Here is a 27946-nt window from a genome sequence, read left to right on the forward strand (position 1 = left end):
TACCACTTAAATGTGTTTTATTAGATAGATCAAACTCATTACAATTTTTAGGTAATGAAGGCAGTATGTATTTTTACTAAATGGTTAAAAAGACATGGTAATCATCCAAATGAATTCTAGATTCCATGTGTCTTTTTTTTTTTTTTTCATGCTTTCACTATTGTTTTCCCCAAATTTTCACCTTTCAGCATTCCCATAAACGCAGCTGGCATGTTTTCAAACCCTTCAGTGATGTATTCACGGTACTGGATTTTACCCTGTATCAAAATGACAACAAATATAACAGATTAATTTCATATTCTGAATGATATACTTTTCTCATCATAGCAACAAATTTATCAGGAACATCATTATCTTGGACATCTAAGAGGGAGGCCCAATCCACCATGAGCGTATAGTCAATCTAGTGGCATGAGCCACAAAGTACACATAAAAGTTTGGTAACAGGTGTTAGGTCACAGTATAACAATAGAAGAAATGTTACAGGAAGTGATTAAGCAATTTATAAGTAAATCACATGGAAAAGTTTAATAATGTAATGATCTCAGAAGAGGTGGAAGAAGATGGAAAAAGGGGCCCCCTTCCAGAGTATTATCTACTTTAATCCGTCCAGTAGCTTCATGATGTAGCATCATTACCTCTCTTTGACCCCTGAAGCGGCAGAGCCTGTTCAGGAATTGTAAATACCATGGCAATCTAATAATTCGTCCTCCCTTCAAGCCCAGATTCTTTCAATATGTGTTGAACATTCACTTAGGAATGTGGGAGGGAAGGGTTATTTAGTGAGGGTTTTTCATTTCTCTGCTACAAGGCAGTCTACTAAGTGGAACTAATTTACATTTTCAAGGTTTTTATAAAGGGCCTTCTGTGGAGACTGGCGTTACCGGATACCATTTATTTTCTTAACATATTCCAGTGATGGCTTAGTACCCTTTATGAATTTATGGAGGGACAATTTGCTTGGGGTCACTCAACTAATTGATAAGTACGGAGGCTGGGATTTGAGGAGGCCTTGACTAGGAAGCCCCAGCTCTTTTCTGTTCTTAAAGGAGGCAAAGAACCTGTAAAGCGGCAAATGCTGTAATCAAAAGTTTATAAGTTAAAAGTAGAGGATGAATACTAATATATAGGTGATAATAATATGGTAAATTAAGGTGTAGAATACAGGGCATATTGAAACCCTTTGTACCATCTTTGTGATTTTTCTATAAATCTAAAACTATTCTAAAAGAAAAGTATCTTTTCAAGAAGAAAAAGAGATGAGAAAAAAAAATAAGTAGTTGAGAGAGAAATTAGGCCAATTCACTAGTTACTGAAAACAAAACTGTAATTAGGTCCACTCTGTTAGAAGGAGGCATTAGGAAGACCAGCACAGTGGTTTCTTGTTGTCAGTTGCCATCATGGGAGGGCTAGATCAGATTTCACCAACAGGGACAAAGAGGCTCCACACTGGGAGCTTGAAAATCATTCAGCTCTTCCCAGCTTCCTGGAAAGAGCCCAGCTCAGCACTCCAAGCGTTGGACTGGGAAAAACACCAAGCTCCAGTGGCTGCCAGAGGAGCAATCTATTTGAATTGGGAAAGGATGATAAAGCCAAGAGTTTAGAAGTGTGATATCACTTTTCCCCTCCAAAACTAAAATAATGCCCCTTGGTTATTCAGAATTCTGTTGACTAAAACTGCAAATTGTGAAAGACGGGAAAAGTATCACAACATAGGACAGGATTGGCTTCTTCCTGTGGATTGAAAGCCATGGCTATAGGAAGATGCCAATTTGGGAACTGGAAGAGCCACAGCCCCAAATATATGCCTCTCCAACATTTATCCAACAATATTCATCTAGAGTTTACATTGATTCAGACACTATTCTAGGTGGTGGGGATACATCAGGAAAAAACGCATGAATGTTGCTGCCTTCATGGAGGTTACATTCTCACAGGAGGGTGATGGGCAATAAATATACATGAATTATAGTATACATCATGTTAAAAGATAATAATTGCTATGGGTAAAAGTAAGATAAGGAGGATCAAGAATGGAGGGGGACTGCAATTTAAAATAGGGGCATTATGGGGCACCTGGGTGGCTTAGTCAAGTTAAGCGTCCAACTTTGGCGCAGGTCATGATCTGGTGGTTCATGAGTTTGAGCCCTGCATCCAGCTTTGTGCTGACAGCTCAGAGCCTGGGGCCAGCTTCGGATTCTGTGTCTCCCTCTCACTCTAACCTCTTACCTGCTCACACTCTGTCCCTTTCTCTTATTAATATTTAATAAACAAATATTTAAAAAATAATAAAAAAATAAAATAAAATAGGGCCATTTTAAAAGTTGCCTCATTCAGAATGTAGTTATGACTTGAAGGAGATGAGTGAATTAAGGAAGCAGTTACAGAGGGCAGAGGGAAGTGGGGAGGGATTGGGCAAAGAAAGCAAGGGGTGAACACTAAGAAATGAAATTAGGTAATGGAGGCCAGATCATGTACAATCTCGTAGGTTTTTTTTTTTTATTAGTTTATTTTTGAGAGGCAGAGAGAATCAGAGTGCCTGTGGGGGAGGGGCAGAGAGACAGGGAGACACAGAATCAGAAGCAGGCTCAGGCTCTGAGCTGTCAGCATAGAGCCAAATGCGGGCCCGAACTCACAAACCGTGAGGTCAAGACCTGAGCCGAAGTCGGTCGCTCAACCGACTGAGCCACCCAGGCGCCCCTCGTAGGTTTTATTGTAAGTGAAATGGGGAGCTTTGCAGAGTTTTGAGCATAAGAATGACATGGTTTGATTTATGCCTTAAAAGATCACACTGGCAGCTGTGTTGGGAATTGTCTATTGGGGCACAAAGTTGGGAGGCCAGACAGAGGCTACTAGGCTAGATAAGAAGGCGGCCTGGACCAGGGTGGTGGCAGTAGAGGTGGGAGAGCTGGACAGATTCTGTGTATATTTTGAAGGCTGAGCCACCAGAATTTCCCAACAGATTAAATGTGGGTCTGAGAGAAAGAAAGGAATCAAAGATGATTTCAAGGTTTTTGGATTGAGCAACTGGGGGGGTGGGGGTGGGGATAGAATTGCCGTCACTGAAATGGTGAGGTCTGTATATGGAATGGATTTGGCAGGAAAGATCAAGACATATTTAGTTTTTGACGTGTTGAGTCGAAGATGTGTATTACACATCTAAGTGCAGCTGTTGAGCAGCCCAGAGCCCGGGGAGAGATCCAGGCTGGAGACAGACATTCAGGAGCTGTCAGCATACCAATGATATTTAAAGCCAAGAGCCTGGATGAGCTAAGTAAGGGATAGACAGACTGTGGCAGAGAAGAAAAGAAGTCCAGTGATCATACCTTGGGACACTCTATTATTGATCTGCAGAGGAAAAAAGAAGTTAGCAGAGGAGGAGGTCCTCTGAGAAGGATGAATCTGTGAGGAAAACCAAGAGCCAAGGGAAGGCAAGGGAAGAAAGTGTACCAAGGACAATGTGATCACCTCTGTCAAACACCCCCCAGAGCCAAGTGATACTAAGAACTGACCACTGCAGTTCACAATCAGGACATCGTCAACCTTGACCAAAGCAATTATGGTGGAGCGGCAAGAGTACAAAAGCCTGATATGTGGGTTCACAAGAGAATGGAAAGAGAGGAACTGCAGACATTGAGTGTCAACACTTACTGGGGCATCTGGGGGGCTCAGCTGGTTAAGTATCCCACTTGGGCTCAGGTCATGATCTCATGGTTCCTGAGTTCAAGACCTGCATGGGGCTCTGTGCTGACAGCTCAGAGCCTGGAGATTCCTCAGATTCTGTGTCTCCCTTTCTCTCTGCCCCTCCCCTGTTCACACTCTGCCTGTCTGTCTATCTCTCTCTCTCAAAAAAAAAAAAAATCACATTAAAAAACAAACACTTCCTGGTATTTTGTTCTAAAAGGGGGAGCAGTGAGATGGACCTGTATCTGCAGTGGAAATGAAGCCTATAGTGTCAGAAGAGAATGGGATCCAGTGTACAACTGGGGGAGTAACTCTGGAGCTCCTCACCTCTAAGACCCATGTCAGCAAGTCTTTCAGAGCCTTCTGACGGACATCTCCTTGCCAGCGGGTGACAATGAACCCTTCCATGCGGAGTTGCTGATAGATGATATTCTCTGGGGGTGGGCCTGTGAAAGAGGAGGACACATTTAGGTGACAGGGTCCAGGGAGGTGGCTGTGGTGAAAACACAAGCAGTATAAGTAACATCACTGTTCTAGATTTCTCCACTCTTTTCTGATCCACGAGGTTGTCCAAAAATCAACATGCCCTCTGTGGTAGACAGAATAATGGTCTCCACAGGTGGCCATATCTTAACTCCCAGAACCTATGAATGTGCTTCCTTACATGGCAAAAAGGACTTGGCAGACATGATTAAGTTAAGGGCCTTTAGATGAAGAGATTATTCTGTATTATACAGGTGGGCCCAATATAATCACAAGGGTCCTTGGAAGGGATGCAGAAAAGTCAGAGTCAGGAAAAAATATGTGATGATGGAAGTATAGATTAGAGTGAAAGAGAGAGAAAGAGAGACTTTGGAAGATTCTGTGCTGCTGGCTTTGAAGATGGAGGTAGGGACCATGAGCCACAGAATGCAGGCAGCCTCTAGAAGCTGGAAGAGGCAAGGAAACAGACTCTCCTCTTGAGCCTTCAGAAAGAATTCAGCCCTGCTGATCCATGTTAGACTTTTGATCTCCAGAACTATAAGGCAATAAATCTGTGTTGTTTTAAGCCACTAAATTTGTGGTAATTTGTTACAGCAGCAATAGGAAACTAATACACACTCAGTCCTTGCACAGGCCAGGAAGCCAGGGAATGTTCAGCCTGCACATGCCAGAAGCAAGGCCCACCAAACACTGCCCAATGGCAGTCCATAGAACACTGTTCTATGGAACAGAAGTGGGTCCTGAAGATAACGTGAAAATGTTCCTGTACTAATCAACCATAAATACCCTGATATTCCCGACATGTAGAATGTTCTTTTTCAGAATCACATGGAAGGCTTATGAAAAGAGATTGCTGGCCCCTCCCCCAGTTTCTGATTGTGGATATGGAATGGGTCCCAAGAATCTATATTTCTAACAAATTCTCAGGAGATGGTGATGCTGTTAGTCCTGGGCCCACACTTTGAGAACCACCAGCCTAGAAAAAGTACCAGCCTACTCTGCAGCCTATCAAGAAGGTAGTATTCAGGGCCCCTGGGTTGCTCAGTCAGTTGGGCATCCAACTTCGGCTCCAGTCGTGATCTCATGGTTCATGGGTTCAAGCCCCATGTCGGGCTCTGTGCTGACAGCTCAGAGCCTGGAGCCTGCTTTGGATTCTGTCTCCCTCTCTCTCTGCCCCTCCCCCACTCACACGCTATCTCTCGCTCTCTCTCTCTCTCTCAAAAGGAAATAAACATTAAAAAAAAAAAAAAGGTAGTACTTTTCTGTGTGAGAGAGAAAAGGTTGTGTTGGTTGCCTGGCTTATTTTCCCAAGGATCCTGAGTGACCAGAAACTGAGGGAATGACACCTGAACATAGTCTTAAAAGTTTCAGGAAGTCAGGTGAACATGCCCCTGAAACCTCAGCACCAGATGAGCCGAGGTGACTGGCAGAATTTATTTGCGGCATCCTTGATAACTGGCATTGCTCAAGCTGAAAGTTCCTACTCCCTACTTTGGAGAAAGTCACATTAGCAGTCAGAAAAATAAGGCCTTGTCCTGAACCAAAAGAAACTGGTGCAAGAGGAGCGAGATACGAGGGTGACACAAGACAGCAGCACGTCCAAATGTCAGGTTGCCCTTGCAGAGAGGGTGCTTCTTTAGGAGATGCACACCAACCATATTTCTCTTTAGGTTAAGAACTGGAATCCTCATTTCCTCATCTTGGAAGAGGATGAAATACCATTTTGGGGCTTATCCACCCTGATGGGAATATAGTTTCTTTATTGGGAGCAAGAAGAATGTGGCATTTGAACGTGGCATTAATGCTGGGGCAAATAATTACCTCTGAGCTATCCTAACAGTGATATATGTTAGAATTTCTGGAGCTCAGAGGCAGGGCAGGATCTCATCTAAAATGAATGGACAAGGCCAGCTGACGTCTCAAAGACCTTCAACTTCCAAACTCTAATTGCTAACAAGACGAGATCAAGTTACTGGGCCCAAATATTTGGCTGTACCTTATTGGACTAGGGTCAAGAAAATGCATCCTGGTGCTTTGCTCAACGGACAGGCAGAAGATTTCCCAGGATTCTAGCTTAGCTTCAATTAGAAAAATAGAGGGGGGAAAAGTCCATAGCAATAAGACTGCCAAGTGCACCTGGAGTCTTTTTGGAGATGGTAGTATCTTTGATTTTTCCCAGCCCAAGAGGGAGTCTGCAAGCTGTCCTTTCTCAGTCCCTTCCACTCTCGCTCACCTGTCTCAGTGCAGTTGTGGAATTGTTAACTAGCAGGGCTGCAGGGTTTCATTCCCATGAGTGAAGCCCATCACAGAAGCCCAATTTATTTATGGTTATCATCCCAGATCTTGATGATAATCTCTAAGATTCCTTTTGCTCTTTTTTTTTCTTTTTTTGGACCACAGGTCAATCTATAATCTCACCAACAGCACAAAATCGTTGTAGTAGGAAAGGACTCTGTAGGAGGAGTGCAGAAGGCCTGTCTTTGAGTCTCTTGCTAATAGGATTTAAAGAGCCTCTGGCCTTCTTGCCCATTCATCTCCCCATTCATAAAACAAGAGGCCTGCACAACATCTCTCAGAGAGTTAGGATTTCACAAGTAGAGTTCTCTAGTTGATACTGCTTTTGGACCTCTGTGGGTATGAAGAGGGCAGAGGGCAGTCTCAGCATAGGAAGAGTGGAGAAGTGGAGATGGATGCACAAAAGAAACAAAATAAGGACAGTCCAGGAACAGAGGGGAAATGCATGCTCCTCTCCCTTTCCATGGAAATTGTCAGTCTGGGGGAGCCAGTGTGTCCTGAAGCTCTAGGACGCACTGCCCTCCACTGTCGGAAGCAAATGGCGGCCTGTTGTTTGCTTCAACCACATTGAGTCATCCTCTCCGATCCCCATTCCTCCAACGTTCTGAATATCCTAAAGAACCTTGATATTGTACGAGCCAGACCAAGGTGTTCTGTCTCTAAATCAAAGCATGGTTGTCTTTTCACAACTTTGCCCAAAACAATAGGTAAACAATTAAAACTTTTAACAATTATCAACATTTCTTCCCTATTTTCAGATTCTGTTATTTCTCTATATTAAAATCTAACATAAGCTATTTAGCACAAACATATAAAAATACATAGTTTTAGTTTAATAAACACTACTTCATCAAGAATATCAGGAAGTCTGGGGAGCCTGTGTGGCTCAGCCAGTTAAGTGTCCAACTTTGGCTCAGATTATGATCTCGCAGTTCGTGAGTTCAAGCCCCAGGTTGGGCTCTATGCTGACAGCTCAGAGCCTGGAGCCTGCTTCGGATTTTGTGTTTCCGTTTCTCTCTGCCCCTCCCCTGCTCGCTCTCTCTCTCTCTCTCTCTCTCTCTCTCTCTCTCTCTCTCAAAAACAAATAAACATTAAACAAATTTTTTTAAAAGAGGAAAAAGGAGAAAATTATTTTTTAATTATTTTTTAAAAAGGAGAAAATTATTATCAGGAAGTCTTTTTAATATTTTGATAGTCACTGGCCTATATACCATATCCGTGAATTTTCTCCTTGCCCAGTCTTTCTACATCTGTGATCGTGTGCATGAGCTCATTACCTGGGGGAAGTGGGCGAGTAGTATTATACACAGAGATGGCCCCACAAATAGCAATTCTTCCAAACTTCTTCATCTGGGGGATAACAATGTTTGAAAACTCTCCACCTACCTAAACAGGATGAAAAAAAAAAAAAAACAACAAACAATCCACTTTAATCTAAACACTAGAAGATTCAGGAGAATCATTAAGTCACAATTACCATTTCATAACATTTATTTTAGAAGGAAAAAAATCAGACTGAATTAGCACAACAGTGCAGAAAATTGCACTTGAAAGGGACATGTGAGGTTGGACATTTCTGTTTTACTGTAGGAACATACCATATATAACTTATACATTTTACTTTATTATATTTTGGGGTTTTCTGACCAGTTCAATAATCTCTTTGCCCCTATCTAAAACCATGGAAAAAAATAGAAGGCACATCAAGAACAAAGCTGGAAGACTCATATTTGACAATTTCAAAACTTACTACAAAACTGTATCAATCAAGACAGCATGGGAGCAGAAATATAGATCAACAGAGCTAAGTTGTGAGTCCAGAAATAAACTCTTACTTTATGGTCAATTGATTTTTGACAAAGTCCCAACACAATGAAATAGGGGAAAAAACAGTCTTTTCAACAACTGGTGCACAATTACTGGCTATGGTAAAGAATGAAATTGGACCCCTCCTTACACAATACCTAAAAATTAACTTAAAATGTATCATGGGCCTAAAGGTATAAGCTAAAGTCATAAAACTCTTACAAGAAAACAGGAGTAAATCTTTGTGACCTTGGATAAGGTAAAGCCTTCTTAGACATGACATCAAAAGCCCAAACAACAAAAGAAGACATAAATCAGCCTTCATCAAAATTTAAAACTTCTACAGGGCTCCTGGGTGGCTCAGTTGGTTAAGTGCCCGACTTTGGCTCAGATCATGATCTCGTGGTCTGTGAGTTCAAGTCCTGCATCAGGCTCTGTGCTGACAGCTCCGCGTCTGGAGTCTGCTTTGGACTCTGTGTCTCCCTCTGTCTCTGCCCCTCCCCTCCTCACGCTCTGTCTCTCTCTCTCTCTCTCTCTCAAAAATAAATAAACATTTTTTAAAAATTTAAACTTTTGTGCTTCAAAGGACACCATCAAGAAAGTGAATGAAAAGAAAAGAGAAGGTGAAAGACAACTCACAGAATAGGAGAAAATTATTGCAAACCATATTCAGTCAATCCTCATTATTGGTATATTCCGTAGTTGAGAAAAAGACTACTTGCTAACATTTATTTATATCCCTCAAATCAACACTCACAGGGCTTTCCTGCTCATTTGCAGACGTGCCTAAAGCAGTGAAAGATGCACAAAGTTCCCAGCTAAAGTAAAAAAAAAAAAAGTTGAGGTTCTCTCTCCTTTTTTCACCTCTCCCAGAGATTACCAAGGAGGGAAGGCAGAAGGGCACAGTACAGAGTAGTTCAAAAAGCTCCAGCTCTGGGGTTGGTTGGATGGGGTCTGAATCCCAACTCTGGGAGGATCAGTTTGTGGGGCAGCCATAGGCAAACTTCTTAACACTTCTGAACCTCCTTTTCTCTTTTAAAAAATGAAGAAAAGAAAAGCTGTAGGAAGAGTTGTTTCTAGGATTTAAGATTGCAATGGAGGTAAAATATATACATGTATGTACATACTTGCCCTAGAAGCAATCCTCGTTGTTCGTGGTGACTTGATAGAACATAACTACCAGGAATACTGAGAATTGACTGTATCTGATGAGGAACGTATCATAACTCTTATAAAGAACTCTTGGGTGGGAGAGAGTCAAAGCATAAGAGACTCTTAAAAACTGAGAACAAACTGAGGGTTGATGGGGGGTGGGAGGGAGGGGAGAGTGGGTAGTGGGTATTGAAGAGGGCATCTTTTGGGATGAGCACTGGGTGTTGTATGGAAACCAATTTGACAATAAATTTCATATATTAAAAAAAAAAAAAAAAGAACTCTTGGGGCGTCTGGGTGGCTCAGTTGGTTGAGTGACTGACTTCGGCTCAGGTCATGATCTCATGGTCCGTGAGTTCAAGCCCCACATCGGGCTCTGTGCTGACAGCTCAGAGTCTGGAGCCAGCTTCAGAGATTCAGAGATTCTAGGTCTCCCTCGCTCTCTGCCCCTCCCCCGCTCACGCTCTGTCTCTAAGAATAAATAAACATTAAAACAAATTTTAAAAACTCTTAAAACTCAACAAATTGAAAAATGGGCAAAATATCTGAGTAGACATTTCTCTAAAGAAGATATATAAGTGGCTCATAAGCACATGAAAAGATGCCCAATACCATTAGCAATTAGGGAAATGCAAATCAAAACCACAGTGAAATACGACTTCAAACCAACTAGTGCAGCCATAATCAAAATGATAGTAAGTGCTGGCGAGGATGTAGGGAAATTAGAACCCTCATACGCTGCTGGTGAGAATGTAAAATAGTGCAGCCATTTTGCAAAATAGTTTGTCAGTTCCTCCTCAAAATGTTAAATATGGAGTCATCACATGACCCAACAATTCTACTTATAGGCATATACCCAAGATCATGAATGTTCACAGCATTATACATAATAGCCAAAAGGTGAAAATTACTCAGATGCTCATCAATCGATTGATGGATAAATAAAATGTGGTATATCCACACAATGGAATATTATTTTTCAGCCATAAAAAAGGAATGAAGTACTGATACATACTACAACATCGATGAACCTTGAAAACATGCTAATTAATGTACAGTGTAAGAAGCCAGTCACAAAAGGCACTTGGCGGGGGGGGGGGGGGGGGCGGGAAATGGGGAGTAATTACTGAGTACAGCATTTCTTTTTGGGATAATGAAAATGCCCTAACATTCATTGTGGTGATGGTTGTACAATTCTGTGAATATGCTAAAAACCACTGAATTCAACACTTCAAAATGGGTGAATTATATCTCAATAAAGCTGTTTTTTAAAGGCATATGTACTTTATATATTTTAGATGGAACTCTAGAAGGCTATTCCCTTGTATAGTACTTTGTTAGTAAATAAGATATTAAATCCATTTTGTGCTTACGTTATCAAAATAACAATCGTAACCATCAGGAGAGGCTTTTTTCAAAGTTTCTTCCAAAGATTCTACTGTTTTGTAGTTAAAGGCAACATCATATCCAAGCTTTTTAAGGTAGGCAACTTTTTCATCAGACCCTGCTGCTCCAACAACTTTGCAGCCCTAAATGGGGAGAAAAAAATGGAGACCATTTATAAGCCAAAAGCATGGACTAACTCACCTTCCTAGCCTAGTATGGTCAGGTTCCCCAAGAACACCCTCTTAGGTACTGAACCACATACATGAAGATACCATAATGGGCCAACAGACCCATAGGTGAAATTGGTCCCTGAATCAGCCTACAACCCAACGTTAACTTTAGCTTGTCTCTGACCAACCAACAGATTCTGGTCTATGTTTATGTGGTTTACAGCTTGTTTCAACTTACTGACTTGACAACCTATTCATCTGACTCTCATTTCTTTATTTTGGGTCTTCTCTTGCAGTGACTTGCATGCTATCTTTTGGAACAGTGGTGCTTTAGACTATAATTTGGGCTCAGCTCTGGAACTCTCAGCCATCTTGTCACTTCTCCTGGTGACTGCCCCTTTATTCTTTGATTTGGGTTCAAGCATTGGACTAGATAGAACCTGTCTAATCATAGACTCATAGAGGAACTGGAGAGCATTCTGAAAAGCACTTTCAGGATGAGCTAGAGATTGTATTGGTACACAGAGAGTAGCACTTCAGAAATCTCTCTTGCATTCTCAATGTATCTTCAACTTCCAAGCAAGACCCACTAAACAAAACTCCCTGAGATCAGAGAAGGTCTGCTCTGTTCACTGTTGTATTCTCAGTGTACACTGTGGGTATTGAGTAAATGTTGGGTAATGGAAGAAGACACTTACCTTGAGCTTAGCTATCTGGCCCACAGCAGAGCCCACTGCTCCTGCTGCTGCATTAACCATCACTGTTTCTCCACCCTTCACACCACAGATGTCAAGTAGGCCAAAGTAGGCTGTTAGCCTGAGGGAAGAAAATTAAAGATATGTTGGTTGATTTGTGGCTTTCTCTTATAAGTTGTTCAGATATATCCTGGAGGCCTTCTCAACAGCCCAGTGCCATGGGTCCAATAAAAGACAGAAAATATAGGAATTGAATATTACCAGCCACTAATGGTCCACCTCCTCCTTCCTCACTCCTAGATAGGAATAAATATGATGGGAACCAGAGAAGAAATGGAGAGTTGGTTGGAAAGGGGCTGCACCCTGTCTATCCCTAGGCCAAGTCTCAAGAGCAAAAGAAGATTCTAGGACTCTGGGGGTCCTAGAATAGAGAGTTTGTGCCTCATTCCTATATACGCCCTGGGGAGATGGTGAACTTCATGGGGAAAGCCTCCATGTCATCATGGTGCCATAACCATAGAGCAGATGAGAGGATCCAAGAGAAACACCTTGAGTTTTCCATGGCTCCTAAGTGGTATGGAAGAGCTTCTGAAATTTCCCCATCTCATCCTAAGTGAGATGTTGAAGTTAGCTTGCAGGGAAAAAACTATGGGGTCTACAAAGATGCAGCTCAGAGAGTACTGACAAGAACTGAGTGAAGAAACCACCAGCTTGGATGGCCAGCTTGGAAGGGGATGTCACTGAGGACTCAGTGGGAAAAGTCACACTTTGAAGCAGGAGAACAGCATAAGACTAAGACAGATCAAGACCAAGAAGTTATTGGGGCACCTGGGTGGCTCAGTTGGTTAAGCATCCAACTTCGGCTCAGGTCATGATCTCACAGCTCATGAGTTCGAGCCCCACGTTGGGCTCTTTGCTGTCAGCACAGAGCCCACTTCAAATCTTCTGTCTCCCTCTCTCTCTGCCCCTCGCTTGCACTCTCTCTCTCTCTCAAAAATAAACATTTTTTATAAGTTAAAAAAAAAAAAAAGATCAAGAAGTTGCTGTCGCCCCCCTGCTGACATGGAATCTGTTAGCCCTGGAAGCTCTGCGTCAATTTTGGGGAGAAGAAAAAGAAAATTCTGGGTTTTGAACCTGAACAATGTGAGAAATCACTAAATTAAACTGAGGCTCTGTTTTACTACACAAGCCAAGATGCAGGCTTGGGATAGAGATGAAGTACAGCAATAGAAAAATTTTGAGTTTTATAATCACGCCCCTGAGTCTGAGTCAAAGAAATCTATATCCACTGTGGCAATTGCTAAGCCACTTGCAAAATTTCAGACAAATTCATGTAAAGTTGTTTCTATAAGAAACAAACTATACATTAGCCTTTGCCTATATCCGGGGACCCATTAGAGTTGGACATTAAAGGCAAGGCAGTGAAAGGCATAGAAATCTACACATTTTCTGAGGACCCAAAAGCTAATATTCCCAGTAATTTTCAAAAGATGAATGGAGCACCATCTGCCTCAGAATCACCTGGAGTTTTATTAAAAATTTAGATTCCCAGTCCCCACCTCTGGACCCACATGTCCAGAAATACTGGGACATGAACATCTGAATTTCATAAGAGTAGGTGATTCTTAGGAATTTAAGCAACTGAGAACCACCACCTTAATGAATGCCGAAACCAAAGCACACTGGGTGAGCTAGCATAACCTCAAAAGAGAAGCAGAAGGTGCATTTTCTGATTATATCATTCCACTCATGACAATCGTTACCACCCCCCAACCCTGATCTCCCTTCTAGAAACCCTAAAATCACCTCTCAATTAGACATACTGCCCTAGAAGACACAAGGCCTCTCCCAAACATCATATCCTTTTAGAAGTAAAATGGAGAAGCCAACAGTAAAGCAATCTTAGAGGAAAAATTAAAGGTACCCTTGGGACTAAGGGGGGACTTAACATATAACAGTTTGGAGAGCAAAACACATGAACTCCTCCAGCTTAACTGAGAAAACAGAAGTCCACTGAAGGAAATAATGCAAACCTGGAGGGAATGCTAAATCTCTGGAGCCTGGACAGCTGAAAGGCACCCTAGGTTTCAAAGTTCAACTTCTTTTTTTTTTTTTTTAATTTTCTTTTTTTTTTTTTTTTTGAACGTTTATTTATTTTTGGGACAGAGAGAGACAGAGCATGAACGGGGGAGGGGCAGAGAGAGAGGGAGACACAGAATCGGAAACAGGCTCCAGGCTTTGAGCCATCAGCCCAGAGCCTGACGCGGGGCTCGAACTCACGGACCGTGAGATCGTGACCTGGCTGAAGTCGGACGCTTAACCGACTGCGCCACCCAGGCGCCCCACAACTTCTTTTTTTATAATGTTTATTTATTTGTTTTGAGAGAGCGAGCGAGAGGGGGAGGAGTGGGGAAGAGACAGGGAGAGAGGCAGAGAATCCCAAGCAGGCTCCACACTGTCAGCAGAGAGCCCCACAGTCTCACAAATTATGAGATCACGACCTGAGCCAAAATCAAGAGTTGGACGCTCAACCCATTAAGCCACCGAGGCACCCTAAAGTTCAACTTCTTTTATGGTCTATAGCAGAAGTTCTAGCACTCTTGAAGGGCCGACCCATCCCACTGGTAAGTAGTCCAGAAGGCAGGAATTGCTCAAAGAATGGGCAGTGTGTCACTAGAGAAGGTTAGAAGCATGGGATAATGCCTCTCCCTCAATCAGTGAGAACGAATGGTATGAAGTTGATTGTTTATGGAGTAAAAATGCACTCCTTGGGGGTTTGGAACAGGGTGAATGAGAAGTACACACAAATGAGTAAGTTATCCTCTGTTTTAGGATTCAAATCTCCTAATATTTTACAGATTACTTTCTCCCCATCTAAGTCATGGGAGACTTGCTCCAAGGTTTCCTCATGTCTGCCTTCACCCCTGCATTCCTACACATGGCTCACAACTTAGAACGACAGGTGGGATAACAAGGTGGGAGGAGAAGCTCTCCTCGTAGAGGTTATGGAGCAGGTAGGCAGGACCTGGAAGTGCTACAATTCTATTTAGTGCTTATTTGAAAGTAAGAAGGGGGCGCCTGGGGGGTCAGTTAAGTGTCCCGCTCTTGATCTTGGCTCAGGTCATATCTCAAGGTTCGGGAGATCAAGCCCTGTGTTGGGATTCTCTCTCTCCCTCTCTCTCTCTTCCCCTCCTCTGCTCATGCTCTCTCTCTCTCTCAAAAAATAAATAAACTTTAAAAGAAGACTAAAAAAAAAAAAAAAGCAAAAAGGTATTAAGCACTCTCTAATTTCACATTAATTTCAACATTGCCTCTTGGTCACAGCAATACTAAGGAGTTCATAATCTGAGTGCAATATGAAGTTGGGGTGTATGGGACTGGTTTTTGCTAGAAGCTGATCATTTGAGGTATACATATCCAGTTCATTCTTTAGAAGTCCTTCAAAGTATGAAAAAGAAGGAGGGAGGGAGGGAGGAAGAGATCAAATAACTTAGAGAAAGAAAGGAAATACATGAATTTCAGGCTAAAAAAGTTTTGGGGGATTCCAAAAGGAATTCAATTGACCTTGCTTCTCCAGGCCACAAAAGGAAATTTGGAGCCTAAAGTACAGCTGAGATAGGATGAACTGACCAGGAGTCTTCCTGAGGGACAAGGCCAAAGGACTCTTGTGGAGTTTAAGTCTGTGTCAGCTGAGTGACTGTGCAACCATACTTGTGATTCATCTCATTTAAACTTCAGATCTCTTTATACCTCAGGAGATTCAGATGTGCATAGGGAAAGGTGAGGAATGAGAGACAGCACAGAAAAGCCAAGGTATATTGAATTCTCTTCCCCTTTTCAAACTCTGAAATGGAGACAGAGACCCTGAAGCCAAGACCCTTCCAGGGACAAAAGGAGCTGGTCCCTTTGTGTTACCATTTGCCAGCTGCTAAAGAGGGATCATGCCCCATGCTGCTTCTCACTGCCGCTCTCTGGTTCTGAGGGTCTCTGGCTGGATTTTTCCCTTTCTTTCCTTTAGTCCAAGGCCAACTCTAACCCATCTTATTCCCTTCTCAGTCCCACCATTTACTCTAACCAGCCCCTGAGCCTAGAATGTCTTGGGTCTCTTCTTGTTGACCCCATTCTAGACAAACTATTTTGGAAAACCAGAATGTCAGATATTCAAATAAATGAAACATACCCATGAAACTCACCCTGTCATGCCAATTGTTCCCAGAGCCAAAGACACTGGTAATGTGTCTGGCCACTCTGCAGGCAGTTTTTCCAGATCTTTCCCATCAGAAATGGAGTGAGTTGTCCAGCCTGAAGAAGCCACTACCATAGTTCCTGTTGGGAAGGCTGAGTTTTTACTTTCCACAACTCTGAAAGATAAAGCACATTAAGATGTGGGAAACCTCTTTTCTTTCAAGGGAGTTAGGATGCTGCAAGGTTAGTATTCCTAAAAGGGCATGGAAGTTAATATTCCATGATTGAATACCCCACCACATCTCTCCATCTTATTCCTAGCCATTGGTTTCTCCTCCTCCTTGAGAAAAAAATATGGGCCATTAGGGAGGAACTCTCTGAACTGGTTCAACATCTGTCTCTGTCCTCACCCACTTCTCTTTAAGCAAGAGGTGTACATCCTCTGGTTCAAGGTGTTCTGTTCTGTTCTTCAGGCGCCACCCTCCATCTCCTAGCCCCTCCTCTCTCCTGAATATTTAACATTGTCCTCTCCACTGCCCCCTTTCCCTTTTATATTCAAACTTCTTCACTGCCCAATCACTTGACAACCCAATGCAACATGGCCTCCACCCCTGTTACTCCACTAAAGTCACAATTTCTGATTGCAAAATCTAGTGGACACTCTTTACTCACCATCTGATTTCACCTTTCAACTGTATTCAGCACTCTGGGCTACCCAAACTCTTCTTCATTGGTTTCCACAATACTGCCTTCACTGGGCTTTTTGCCTCTCCCTCTAAGCTGCTCCTTTCCTGTCTCATTTGCTGAGTCTTATTCTCCCATCTTCTCCCACTGTTACCATTTTTTTTTACTGTCTTTCCCTTGATCATAAAATTATGTAACACATTTATTTTAGAAAAGTTATAATATATAAAATAAAAAATCAGTTCTAATCCCATAATACAAAGATAACTGCTAATATTTGGGGATATGTTATGGCAATCTTAATGATATATTTAAAAATGTGTATTATAAGAATGCAAACTGGTACAGCCACTGTGGACAGCAGTATAGAATTTCAAAAAATTAAAAATATAATTACCATATGATTCAGTAATTCCACTACTAGGTATTTACCAAAAGAATGGGAAAACACTAATTGAAAAAGATATATGAACCTCTATGTTTACTGCTGTACTATTTACAATAGCCAAACTATGGAAGCAGCACAAGTGTCCTTCCATAGATGAATGGAATAAGATACGCACACGCGCGCGCGCACGCACACACACACACACACACACACACACACACACACAATGGAATATTCCTCAGCCATAAAAAAGAATGAAATCTTACAATTGCAACAACATGGATGGATCTACAGGTTATAATGCTAAGTGAAATAATAAGTCAGTCAGAAAGACAAATACCATATGATTTCACTCATGTGTGGAATTTAAGAAACAAAGCAAATGAACAAAGAAAAAAAAGATACAAACAAAAAAATAGATCCTTAAATATAGAGAACAAACTGATGGTACCAGAAGGGAGGTGGGTGAGGAGATGGGTAAAATAGGTGAAGGGGGTTAAGAGTACACTTATTGGGGTGGCTGGGTGGCTCAGTCGGTTAAGCATCTGACTTGATTTTGGCTCAGGTCATGATCTCCTGGTTCATTGGATTCATCCCCGCATTAGGCTCCATGCTAACAGTGCAGAGCCTGCTTAGGATTCTCTCTCTCCCTCTCTCTGCCCTTCCCTGCTTGCTCTCTCTCTCAAAATAAAGAAAAAAAAATTTTTTTTTAATTTTTAATATTTTTGAGAGAGAGAGAGACAGAGCACAAGCAGGGGAGGGACAGAGAGAGAGGGAGACACAGAATTTGAAGCAGGCTCCAGGCTCTGAGCTGTCAGCACAGAACCTGACACGGGGCTCAAACCCACAAACTGTGGGATCATGACCTGAACCAAAGTCAGGTGCCCAACAGACTGAGTCACCCAGGCCCCCCAAAATAAATAAAATTAAAAAAAAATTTTTTTAAAGGAGTACACTTATTGGGATGAGCAATGAGTAATGTATAAAATTGCTGAATCACTATATTGTAACTAATATAACACTGTATGTTAATTATACTTGAAAAGAAAATAAGTGCATTTTATTTTTTTTTTTCAACGTTTATTTATTTTTGGGACAGAGAGAGACAGAGCATGAACGGGCGAGGGGCAGAGAGAGAGGGAGACACAGAATCGGAAACAGGATCCAGGCTCTGAGCCATCAGCCCAGAGCCTGATGCGGAGCTCGAACTCACGGACCGTGAGATCGTGACCTGGCTGAAGTCAGATGCTTAACCGACTGCGCCACCCAGGCGCCCCAATAAGTGCATTTTAAAAATGTTTATTATATATATTTACATAATTGAAACCACCTTATGTTTTGCAAGCCAGCTTTTCTCTCTCTACACTAGCATATATGACTTATACTTTTTCTCATGTTAGTAAGAATCCTTTAAAAATTGAAATGAATTTCAGGGCGCCCTTCTGGCTCAGTCAGCAGAGTGAGCAACTCTTGATCTTGGAGGTGGGAGTTGGAATGCCACGCTAGGTGTAGAGATTACTTAATAATAAAATCTAGGGGCGCCTGGGTGGCTCAGTTGCTTAGGTGACCAACTTTGGCTCAGGTCATGATCTCATAGTTTGTGAGTTTCAGCCCCATGTTGGGCTCTGTGCTGACAGCTCAGAGCCTGGAGCCTGCTTAGGATTCTGTGTCTCCCCCTCTCTCTACCCCTCCCCTGCTCACGCTCTGTGTCTCTCTGTCTCTCAATAATAAATAAACGTTAAAAAGAAAAAAATTTTAATAATAAAATCTAAAAAAAACCTGAAATGAATTTATTATACCAGTATTAGACACTTAGGTTATTTCCAGTATTTTCTAAATTATACTTCAATTAATATTCGTAAATATGAATTTATAATTTTCCTAGGCAATATTTCTATAAATGGAATTACTAGGTCAGAGACTATTAAAACATTTGTTAACTCTTGTTGCATGTATATTGCCAAATTCTTTTCCAGAAGGTTATGCCAACTTTTGCTTCCACCTTCAGGGTATAAGTGTATCATAACAACATTTCCATCCCTCAGTACTGTCTTAAAAAAAAAAAAAACCAGACAACTTTGCCAATTCAGCAAACACAGACATATGTTGTTCATATCTTTGATCATCAGCAAGAAATGTATACGACCTATATGAAGAAAACTGTTAATGGGCCATAAGACAAAGATGGATAAATGGACAGGCATACTTTGTGCCTGGAGAAAAATGTACTAAAGATAACACATTTCTTCTAAATGAATCTATGAAGTCATTGAAATCCCAAAAATCCAAATATAATTTCAATAAATGGTGTTATAACTGGCTTGTCACTTGGACATAAAGTAAATACTTCACCCATATTCCAAAATAAAAATTAAAGGATCTGAAGATTTAATTATAAAAAATTAGCATATAAAATACCAGAAGAGAGGCACCTGGGTGGCCCAGTTGGTTAAGCATCCAACTTTGGCTCAGGTCACGATCTCATGGTTCATGAGTTTGAGCCTGGAATTGGGCTCTTTGCTGTCAGTGCCAGTCCACTTAAAATAAAATAAAATACCAGAAGAAAACATGAATAAGTATTTTAGTTATTTTGGAGGGGAGGATGCCTTTCTAATGATGAAATGAAACCCAGAAGCCACAATTACAAATATTAATAATTGTATCACATAAAAATTTTAAATTATGACTGGACACAGGGGAAAGATAAAGATAAGGACACAGATATTTGCAACACTCCTATTCCTAACATATAAAAAGGCTTGTACAAATCACTAATAAAAGATAAAAAGACCTAAAGGAGGAAAGGAAAGGACATAAACATAATTCACAGAAAAAAATTGATAATTAATTTACAAAAAGAATGTCAACATCACTAATAAAAAATAGGAAACATTTGCTATCAGGAATAGATTACTTAAATGACAGATAACAGTGGAATAATTTGCAGCCATTAAAAGGTAGGTAGTATATTTATATACTATCAACAAAAGATATCCATATTAAGTGAGAAAAATAAATTTGCTGAAGGGCAATACTGCTAGTTAAGAAAAATTATAGACATTGGTTTGTGTACTGAACAATTTTTGAAATAAGAATACATTAACAATAGTCATCTCTAAGGCTCAGATGATGGAGGAACTTTCAGTTTCCAAAATAAAAAATTGTGGTTCATTGGAATTTTTACTATAGTCATAAACTGGACAAATGCAATTTTTTAACTAATTAAAAGCAAGACTAGCAAAGTGAAATTGCAGTGATGACAATCTCACAGTCGTCCCTCCCTCACAGGAAAGGGGCAAGATGTCCCAAGTTGCTTCCAAGGTCAGTGAGTGAACCATACAGGCTGAGGAAACTGTAGGGGCGATGGACAGACTCAGGACCCAACAGAAGGTAAAAGAGAGATGTATTTTTCAAGCCCTGGGACAAATAGAAATACCTGGCCACTTGCTGCCCCATCATCGTATCACCCTCCTTCAATCTTTTGGCTGCCACTCTGGGAAAAAAAAAAAAAAATTCTTAATACATAAGAGCATCAAGGGAAAACCATCTTGAGTCTCAAGCCAAATGGAAAATCAGTGGGAAAGTATGTGCTGATACATGAAGGTAATATAACTGGGTGAAATGCGGGAGAGCTGCTAGAAGTAAGTAGTTCTGCTCTGTGACCCCAAAGAAGCATTCTGATAGTATTTTTCTGGGAAATGAACATGAGAATCTTACCATCATATTCCACTGGGGTTGAGTTTCTACCAAGGACTTAAAAGATGACAAAGACACCACTGGGTACTTGTTACTCAAATCACAAGCTGTGATATTGTGATTTAGAATTAGAATTATTATATTCTGTCTATATCCTGTTTCTGGCAGAGCACCTAAACCCCTGGGATTTCCTAATTAATGAGACTGATAAAGGTATCTTTTGTTATGTTAATGAAGTGACTTTTGGAAAGCACCTAAGGATGGGAGCTGGTCGCCAGAACCAACCATGTGATTAGAGGGCTGTAACTTTCATTTCCCTTATCCAGATCTCAGGAAGGGGAGAGGGACTAGAAGTCAAATCAGTTGCCAATGGTTAATGATTTAATCAACTGTGCCTATGTAATGAGCCTTCATAAAATACGTTCAGAGAGCTTCTGGGCTGGTGAACACAAGGAGATCTGGGGAGAGTAGTGCCCTTGGAGAGGGCATGGATGCTCCTTACCCCTCCCCACATACTTTGCCCTATGCATCTCTTCCATGGGACTGTTCCTGAGTTATATATCCTTTTATAATAAGCCAGTAATCTAGTGAGTAAACTAGCTTCATGAGTTCTATGAGCCACTCTAGCAAGGAAGGTGTCGTTGGAAACTCCAAAGTACAGGTAACAGTGTGGACTTGAGTCTGGCGTCTGAAGTGTGTGGGGGCAGTCTTGTAGGACTGACTCCTTCACGTGTGGGATCTGACACTATCTAACTGTAGATACTGTTAGAATTGAGTCGAATTGTAGGACACCCAGGGGTTATCAGAGAATTGGTTGGTATTGTGGGGGGAAAACCTACAAATTAGAATTATTATTGCAGAATCGTACTCGCCACACATAAAGGGATGCTAGTTAACATTTTGAAACATTTTTTACATTAAATTTGAATCTCTATTGATCAGCTCTGAAAACAATCATTTTAAAGAATGATGACTACATTATTTACCTAGGCAAAAACCACTGAGAAGTTAGTGCCCCATAAAGGCCTTTTATTCCCTCCCCCCCCTCAAATTGTTTCCTGAGTACACACATTTGATTACAGGAATACAGGTAAATGGAAGTCAAGAAAACCTTATTTTAGTCTTACCATCTTCCTCTACACAAATAAGTGCCAGTAGTAAAATGGACAAATTGGATTTGTCTTAATTTTTTGGGAAGCAATTCTGATAAGCAATTTGAGGCAAATTGTGTACATTAAGATAGGAGATGATGGTAAAATACAGGGGCAGGGTAATCCCTCGTCAACCTTCTCACACCTTTGCTGGCAGAATGAGCATCCATGAATCTTATCGCTGATATTATACTGGGACAACAGGGGGAAATGACAATCAGTTGGATATTTGAAAAGATGGACTATTTCAGGGGCGCCTGGGTAGCTCAGTCAGTTGAACATCTGACTTCAGCTCAAGTCATGATCTCATGATTTGTGAGTTCGAGCCCCGCATCAGGCTCTGTGCTGACAGCTTGGAGCCTGCAGCCTGCTTCAGATTCTGTGTCTCCCTCTCTCTCTGCCCCTCCCCCGCTCTCTCTCTCTCTCTCAAAAATAAACATTAAAAAAACATTATAAATTTTTAAATTAAAAAAATTAATTAATCAATTAACTAATTAAATAAAAGATGGACTATTTCAGAACAAGGTCCCAAACACAATACATGAATTTTTAGGAGGAAAATAATACCTCATGTAAGGATCCACAGTGAGGAACAAAGCTTCCAGCAGGACCTCTACAAAATAAAGCATTCCATAGGCAATTAGATACTCAACACTCGATGCCTTCCTTGACTTTGGCACTCTAAATAAACACAGATAACCTTTCTGCTTCAAGGTTGCCCTTCCATCAGTACTTTCTATGGAAGAGACAAGAGGGGCTCTCACATTTGGTCCAGCCCAGATCATCATCATCATCATCATCATCATCATCATCATCATCACGTTATTTACTCAGCACTCCATGCTTTACATGGATTATTCTAGATGATATTCTCAACGATTACTGTTTTCATTTCATTTAGGCCTAGGTTAAGGAACTTGATCAGGGCCACATTTGTAATCACTATGTTACAATGATCATATAAGGTTTCACTAACAGCCCCCATCAGTATTAAAGAATCTATATTTTGTTGCAGTGACCTCATGCACACATTCTCTGGAATTTTGAATCTGAATCCTAGCTACCCCAATTTAGATGGGACTGAACTTTGCCATGCTATTTGATTGCATGTCCTTTTCTCAAAGCCTGCCTACCTACCTGTAAACACCTTTTATTGTCTGTTCTACAAAGCTAATCTCCAAACATGTTATGGCACGTGCTGCCATTTCTCTCCCCTAGATTTCTTTAGGTTTACCTTGTCCTTTCACTTTCCCTAAGGGGATGGGAGACTCTTCAATGAAGGAAGAGGGTTTATCCCTCCTGTCTGTGTATAGGATAATCTGAGCTTTGCACACAGCTGCTAGGTATTGCTTTCCCCACTTGCTTACCCCATCATCAGGCTTGCCAGGACAGAGAGGAAATCCTCCCCAGAGTCTGGTCAAAGTCATGAACAATGTACCCAACTGTGAGTTTCAATTATTCAGGAAATCAGAGGGATCCCACATGACATGAAGGCTTCACACAAGAACACCCTGAAAAAGTCTCTGTGGCAGATTGCAAAATTGTCACAAATGCCTCCCATCTCTTTGTGTGGGGCCTCTTTGCCACTCCTCCCAACAAGAAGTCTATTTCTCAATCCTTGAATCTGGACTTGGCTAATGTGACTTGCTTTGCATATTAGCAAACATGATATAACTTGAGGCATGAAAGTACTTGCACATTGGAGCCTGCCAACTCCTACTGTTCTAGATCAATGAGGCCACTGTGAAAACAAAGAGCTCAAGTCAGCCTACTAGAAGAACTGAGACACACACCTCAGCAGAAAGCTTGCTAACCACCAGACATATGAGGAGGGCCCATCCTACATTAAACAGTCAGCCCAGATGAGACGTGAAGAGTTACTACCAACTTAACCCAGCCCAAATTGCCAACTCACAGAATTGTGAGCAAATAATGATTGTTGTTTGACATCACTAAACTTTGAGGTACTTTTGTTATGAAGCAAAGGCTAACTGATACAGTCTTTTCCAACTCAAATCTTAGGACTTACCTCCATTGTTTAAGGGTAGGAGTTCAACTGTTTTCAACTCAAAGTTACCATGAGTGGGGCTGCCTTCGAAGTGCTTCTTCAGGGTCCAGCTCTTAGCATAAACCATCCTGAAGTTCCTGGAACACAGTAAAGATGTAGTCAGCTACCACGAAGTGACTGGATTATTAAGACTTCCTAGCCATTGCAACGAAGACAGACAGGAGGGTCTACTCATCATCTACTTCTCTTCATTATCATTTAATACCAACCACATTTATTATTTATTATATTTCTATTGCTGTGCAAAACACTTCAAATGCATTATCTCATTTTATCCTCCTAAGTTCCCTATTAGATTGGCATTGTTACTGCCAGTACCAATGAGGAAACTGAGGCTTCCTCAGAACTCTCCAAGGCAAGGGAAAATGTAAACCAACACAGAAATTCTTCTCAGCTACCGCTAGGGTTTCACCAGGACACTCAACAGCCACCTCATGTGCAAATATTCTGTTTCTCACCTTACATAGAGCGAATCCTGAGAAAGAGTGTCAAACACAAAGAACCGAAGGGAGGAACACTCAAATCTTTCAGCCGGATAAAGCAACGTTCTAAGGCAAACAGTCTCATCCTGCTGAACACCACGGCGTGGCGCTGCTGCTCTGCTCAGTGGTGAATTTACTCTGGCACCAAAAGGGAAATCCAGGGTTTAAACTTGCCTTCACAGGGAACCAAGAGAGATGATCCAGGCTGCCCTGAGCTTTGGGATCAGGACATTTTGCTTGGACCGATCTACCCCGCATCATGTGGGAGCCTCTCCTTCCTCACGTGTGTACTGCCAGCTGACAGGCCTGTCCCCCAGCAATGTAAGCAGAAAGAGGGGTTGACGGATATAAAAAGCTGAAATAGAGCTTTGCCGACACAGAAGTCATTTTAGGCCCTCCTGACACTACTTACCCAAGTGCACCTCCTTCAGAATTTCCTAGGAGGTGTTAGAATTACAAAGGAATGCAAAAACCTCAGAAGTTAAGGATTTTATGGAAACAAACCGTCTTTGCCGAGCCAGAGAATAGCCTAACCTTATCAGAGACAATAAATCAATGCCAAAGCTCCCAGCGCTGTTTCAAAAGCAAAGACTGACCTCATGCACATGGTTGGGCTGTTCTTTTGCTAGATTTGAAACCCTTTGAGCACTCAAATTACGGGCTAATTGGAGCCAGAGAACTGACGATGCCCACCCTTGCTGACCCTCAAGACTTCAATCAACTAGGAACTGGACTCCGTGGACTCAGGATGACCTTTGCCCCAATTCATAATGAATTTACCTTTGCAGAGCCCCTTCATGAATATGCATGTATATCATTAGCTTAAAACCTCCTCACTTTTCTTGTTCCGGGAGACACTACTTTGGGAAACATCCCTGGTGTTCTCCTTTACTCGCAAATAAAATCCTTCCTTTTCCTATTCTTTGCAGTCAAATGCTCTACCCCTGAGCTATACCCCCTACTTTTCCTATTCTTTGGCTCGGTTGTGTCTTTTCACTGAACACCCACCAAGAGGCGACCCCAGTTTAGGGTAACAGCAGGGCCCTGGACATTTCTGCATTGCCAGGGGAGCGATCCCGGCGGGCGGATCCGTAGTCCGGCTCTTCTACTTCTTTTCCCAAAAAGGCAGCTGAGAGCGATTTCTGAACTCGCTGCCAGTCCAGAAGCCCCCCCACCCCGGAAAGAGCGTAGCCGAAGAGGCCGCAGAGTTCACGGAGTCCCACCCACCAGAGGGAGACGTCCAGGTGCAGAGTCCGCAGGCGCGCTTGCTCCTAGCTTCCCACCTCGTCGGCCTGCACACACCCGTGCCCACTAACCAAATTCCGACCCCTATCTTAATTGTCCTTCCACACTTGTCCCAGTTCCGCGGTTCCACAAGTTACTTGGCCAGCCGCCGCCGGGGTTGGGCAGCTATGCTGAGAACCCGGAATGCAGACAGGCCGTGCCCTTCCCTCCAGTAGGTCTCTGATTTCTCCAAGAACTTGCTGGGACTGGGAGGAACCGATCCGGACATCTGGCTTTGTAGTTTCCTCCTAGCCCAAGACTCAGAGGTTATGCAGCAAGAAGTGAGGGAGAGCAACGCGCAAACGCTCCACAATAGGGAATTCTAGAAAATCAGCAGGAAAAAACGGTGAGGATGTTTACTTACGAGAATACGCGGGCTCCACTAGCTAGACACAGAACGTGTTTGAGGTTGTGCAGCGGACCTTCCACCTTAAATCCAGGCGGGTCCCGGGAGAGGGTGGGGCTTCCCGCAGGGGCGGAGCTGCTCCTGCAAGAGTGGTGGAGCCCGGGCCCGCCGAGGGCTTCGGAAGGGAAAGCCAGGATTACCCACAAGTGTGTGTGTGATAATGGCCTCTATTGGAGCCCTGCCCAGGTGGAACTGTGCTTCCACTAGCGTCCTAAGTGGCAATCCGGTGGAAAGACTCCGCTTAGAAGAACGAGCCTTGGCGTCCACCGTTCAGGAAGGAAAGAGCCAAACGCAGGGTCCCCCGGCGGCCGCAGCCCAGGTCTGGCCCAGGGCAGCTTTCGATCCGCAGGATCCTCCTCAGATCACAGCTTGCCTGGTGTCCACACCTCCACCCCGTGCCCAGTCCCCAAGTCTCCCTAATGAACACCTGTTTACCTTTCACAAGTCGATACAAAGGTCCCAACGTCTGTGAGCTGTGGTCAGATTCCCCCAGGCAGGAGTGAGTGCTCTTCACTGAGGCGACCTCCGAGTCAGAACATCTAGCCCTTCACAGGGCCTTTCTGGGACTCGGGGAGGAGAGGAGAGGTGGTCTAAGGGAGGGAATGTACACAAAGCCAAAGTGCTGGTTTGGGCTACCCTGATTCGAAGCTGGTGTGTCTCCCTTTTCCTAGTGGTGCAGCTTTGAGGGAGTTCCTCAGCCTCTTCCTGCCTAGATTCACCCCTCTGCAAAATGGGGATAAGATAGTGCTTTATGGGGGCTCCCCCTAGCTGCCCACCCCGCAAAGCCTGCGACTTTTGATCTTGGGTCTGAGTTCCAGCCCCATGTTGGGTGTTTAAAAAAATAAGTAAGACATTAAAAGAAAAATAGTGCTTTATGAACATTAAATATCTTCTCTCCCCGGTTTCTTTTTTCTTCTAGAGAGAGAGCTCACCAGTGGGGGAAAGGATCCCAAGCAGGCTCCGTGCTGAGCAGGGGCTGGATCACGTGATCCTGGGCTCTTACCTAAGGGGGAATCAAGGGTCAAGAGCTCAACAGATGGAGCCACCCACGCACCCCTTACGTGTCTTTTTAAAGAACAAAATGAGTTCTTAAAGCTCAAGTGCTTAGAGATTACCACACATCTGTGTGGTAAACGCAATAAACCTAGCTCCCAGTAACAAAATCTTTGGACTTCCCCGTTGACCCTAAGTCAGTCCCAGGAGCCCCACATTGTGTCTGATTCAATCATGTATCCCCATCTTCTAGCCCAATTCTTGCCAGCCATGTCATGTAAATAGTGAAACAATGCAAAGATGTTTAAGGAATTTTAAAACTACCCCTTAATTTCCTCCATTACCCTCTCACTAAGCTAACTCATGTTACCAGTGCAGTATTTACCTTTCACTCCCTTCTCTGCAGCCAGGCAGACATATACATAGAGAAGACTTTTCCCCCTGTTTTGACATCACTGGGATCATTGTCAACATGGTACTCTGTATCTTTTTTCCTTTTTCTTTTTTTTCCTTCTGCATCTTTTTTTCTTTTTTTTCTGATTTAACATCAGGGACCTGTGTCCAAGTAAAGAGATACAGATATAACTCATTACTGAAATAATTCTTAGATAATATTTCATACTTTGGGTGTATGATACTTTATTCCTCAATGTTGAGATTTTTTTTCTTTTTGAGATGGTTTCTAATCTTGCTTTGCTTTGTCACTATCAACAGTGTTGCAATAAATGCCTACCTAGGAAGAGCTTTATATTATAATGATTTTATTCTTATAGGCTAGTTTCCCAAAACTGAGATTGTTAGGTCAAAGAATATGTGTTTTTAAATTTTTTAAAAATGTTTTTATTTATTTTTGAGAGAGAGAGCACAAGCAGAGGAGGGGCAGAGAGAGAGGGAGACAGAATCTGAAGCAGGCTCCAGGCTCTGAGCTGTCAGCCCAC

The 27946-nt window shown here is 42.3% G+C and overlaps 1 protein-coding gene across 5 annotated transcripts; it reads right to left on the bottom strand.

The window, feature by feature from the left end:
* On the bottom strand, window positions 1–26604 carry PTGR1 (prostaglandin reductase 1). 5 transcript variants are annotated; one of them, XM_019816320.3, is made up of 11 exons: window positions 26451–26604; window positions 25974–26130; window positions 23805–23920; window positions 22343–22388; window positions 20365–20421; window positions 15865–16032; window positions 11675–11792; window positions 10794–10949; window positions 7740–7848; window positions 4012–4130; window positions 1–257 (listed from the first exon to the last, which is right to left on the bottom strand). In XM_019816320.3, the coding sequence occupies exons 3-11, from the start codon at window positions 23908–23910 to the stop codon at window positions 147–149; spliced, it is 990 nt and encodes a 329-aa protein (XP_019671879.2). In that variant the 5' UTR covers window positions 23911–23920; window positions 25974–26130; window positions 26451–26604; the 3' UTR covers window positions 1–146. The 5 variants fall into 5 exon arrangements, with proteins under 5 accessions (XP_019671879.2, XP_023098333.2, XP_006939428.2 ...); XM_023242565.2 differs by lacking the exon at window positions 25974–26130 and having other exon boundaries at window positions 26451–26595; XM_006939366.4 differs by lacking the exon at window positions 26451–26604 and having other exon boundaries at window positions 25974–26131.
* Window positions 26605–27946: the final 1342 nt, after the last annotated feature.

The sequence above is a fragment of the Felis catus genome, chromosome D4 (genome assembly GCF_018350175.1).
Source record: "Felis catus isolate Fca126 chromosome D4, F.catus_Fca126_mat1.0, whole genome shotgun sequence".
NCBI lineage: Eukaryota > Metazoa > Chordata > Mammalia > Carnivora > Felidae > Felis > Felis catus.

Coding starts and splice junctions, on each gene's coding strand:
- PTGR1 (XM_019816320.3), bottom strand. CDS start 23,910: ATGGTTTATGCTAAGAGCTGGACCCTGAAGAAGCACTTCGAAGGCAGC. Junction 11,793..15,864: donor GGAACAATTGGCATGACAGG/GTGAGTTTCATG, acceptor TTCTTCCCTCAG/GCTAACAGCCTACTTTGGCC. Junction 4,131..7,739: donor TACTCGCCCACTTCCCCCAG/GTAATGAGCTCA, acceptor CCTCTTTCACAG/GCCCACCCCCAGAGAATATC.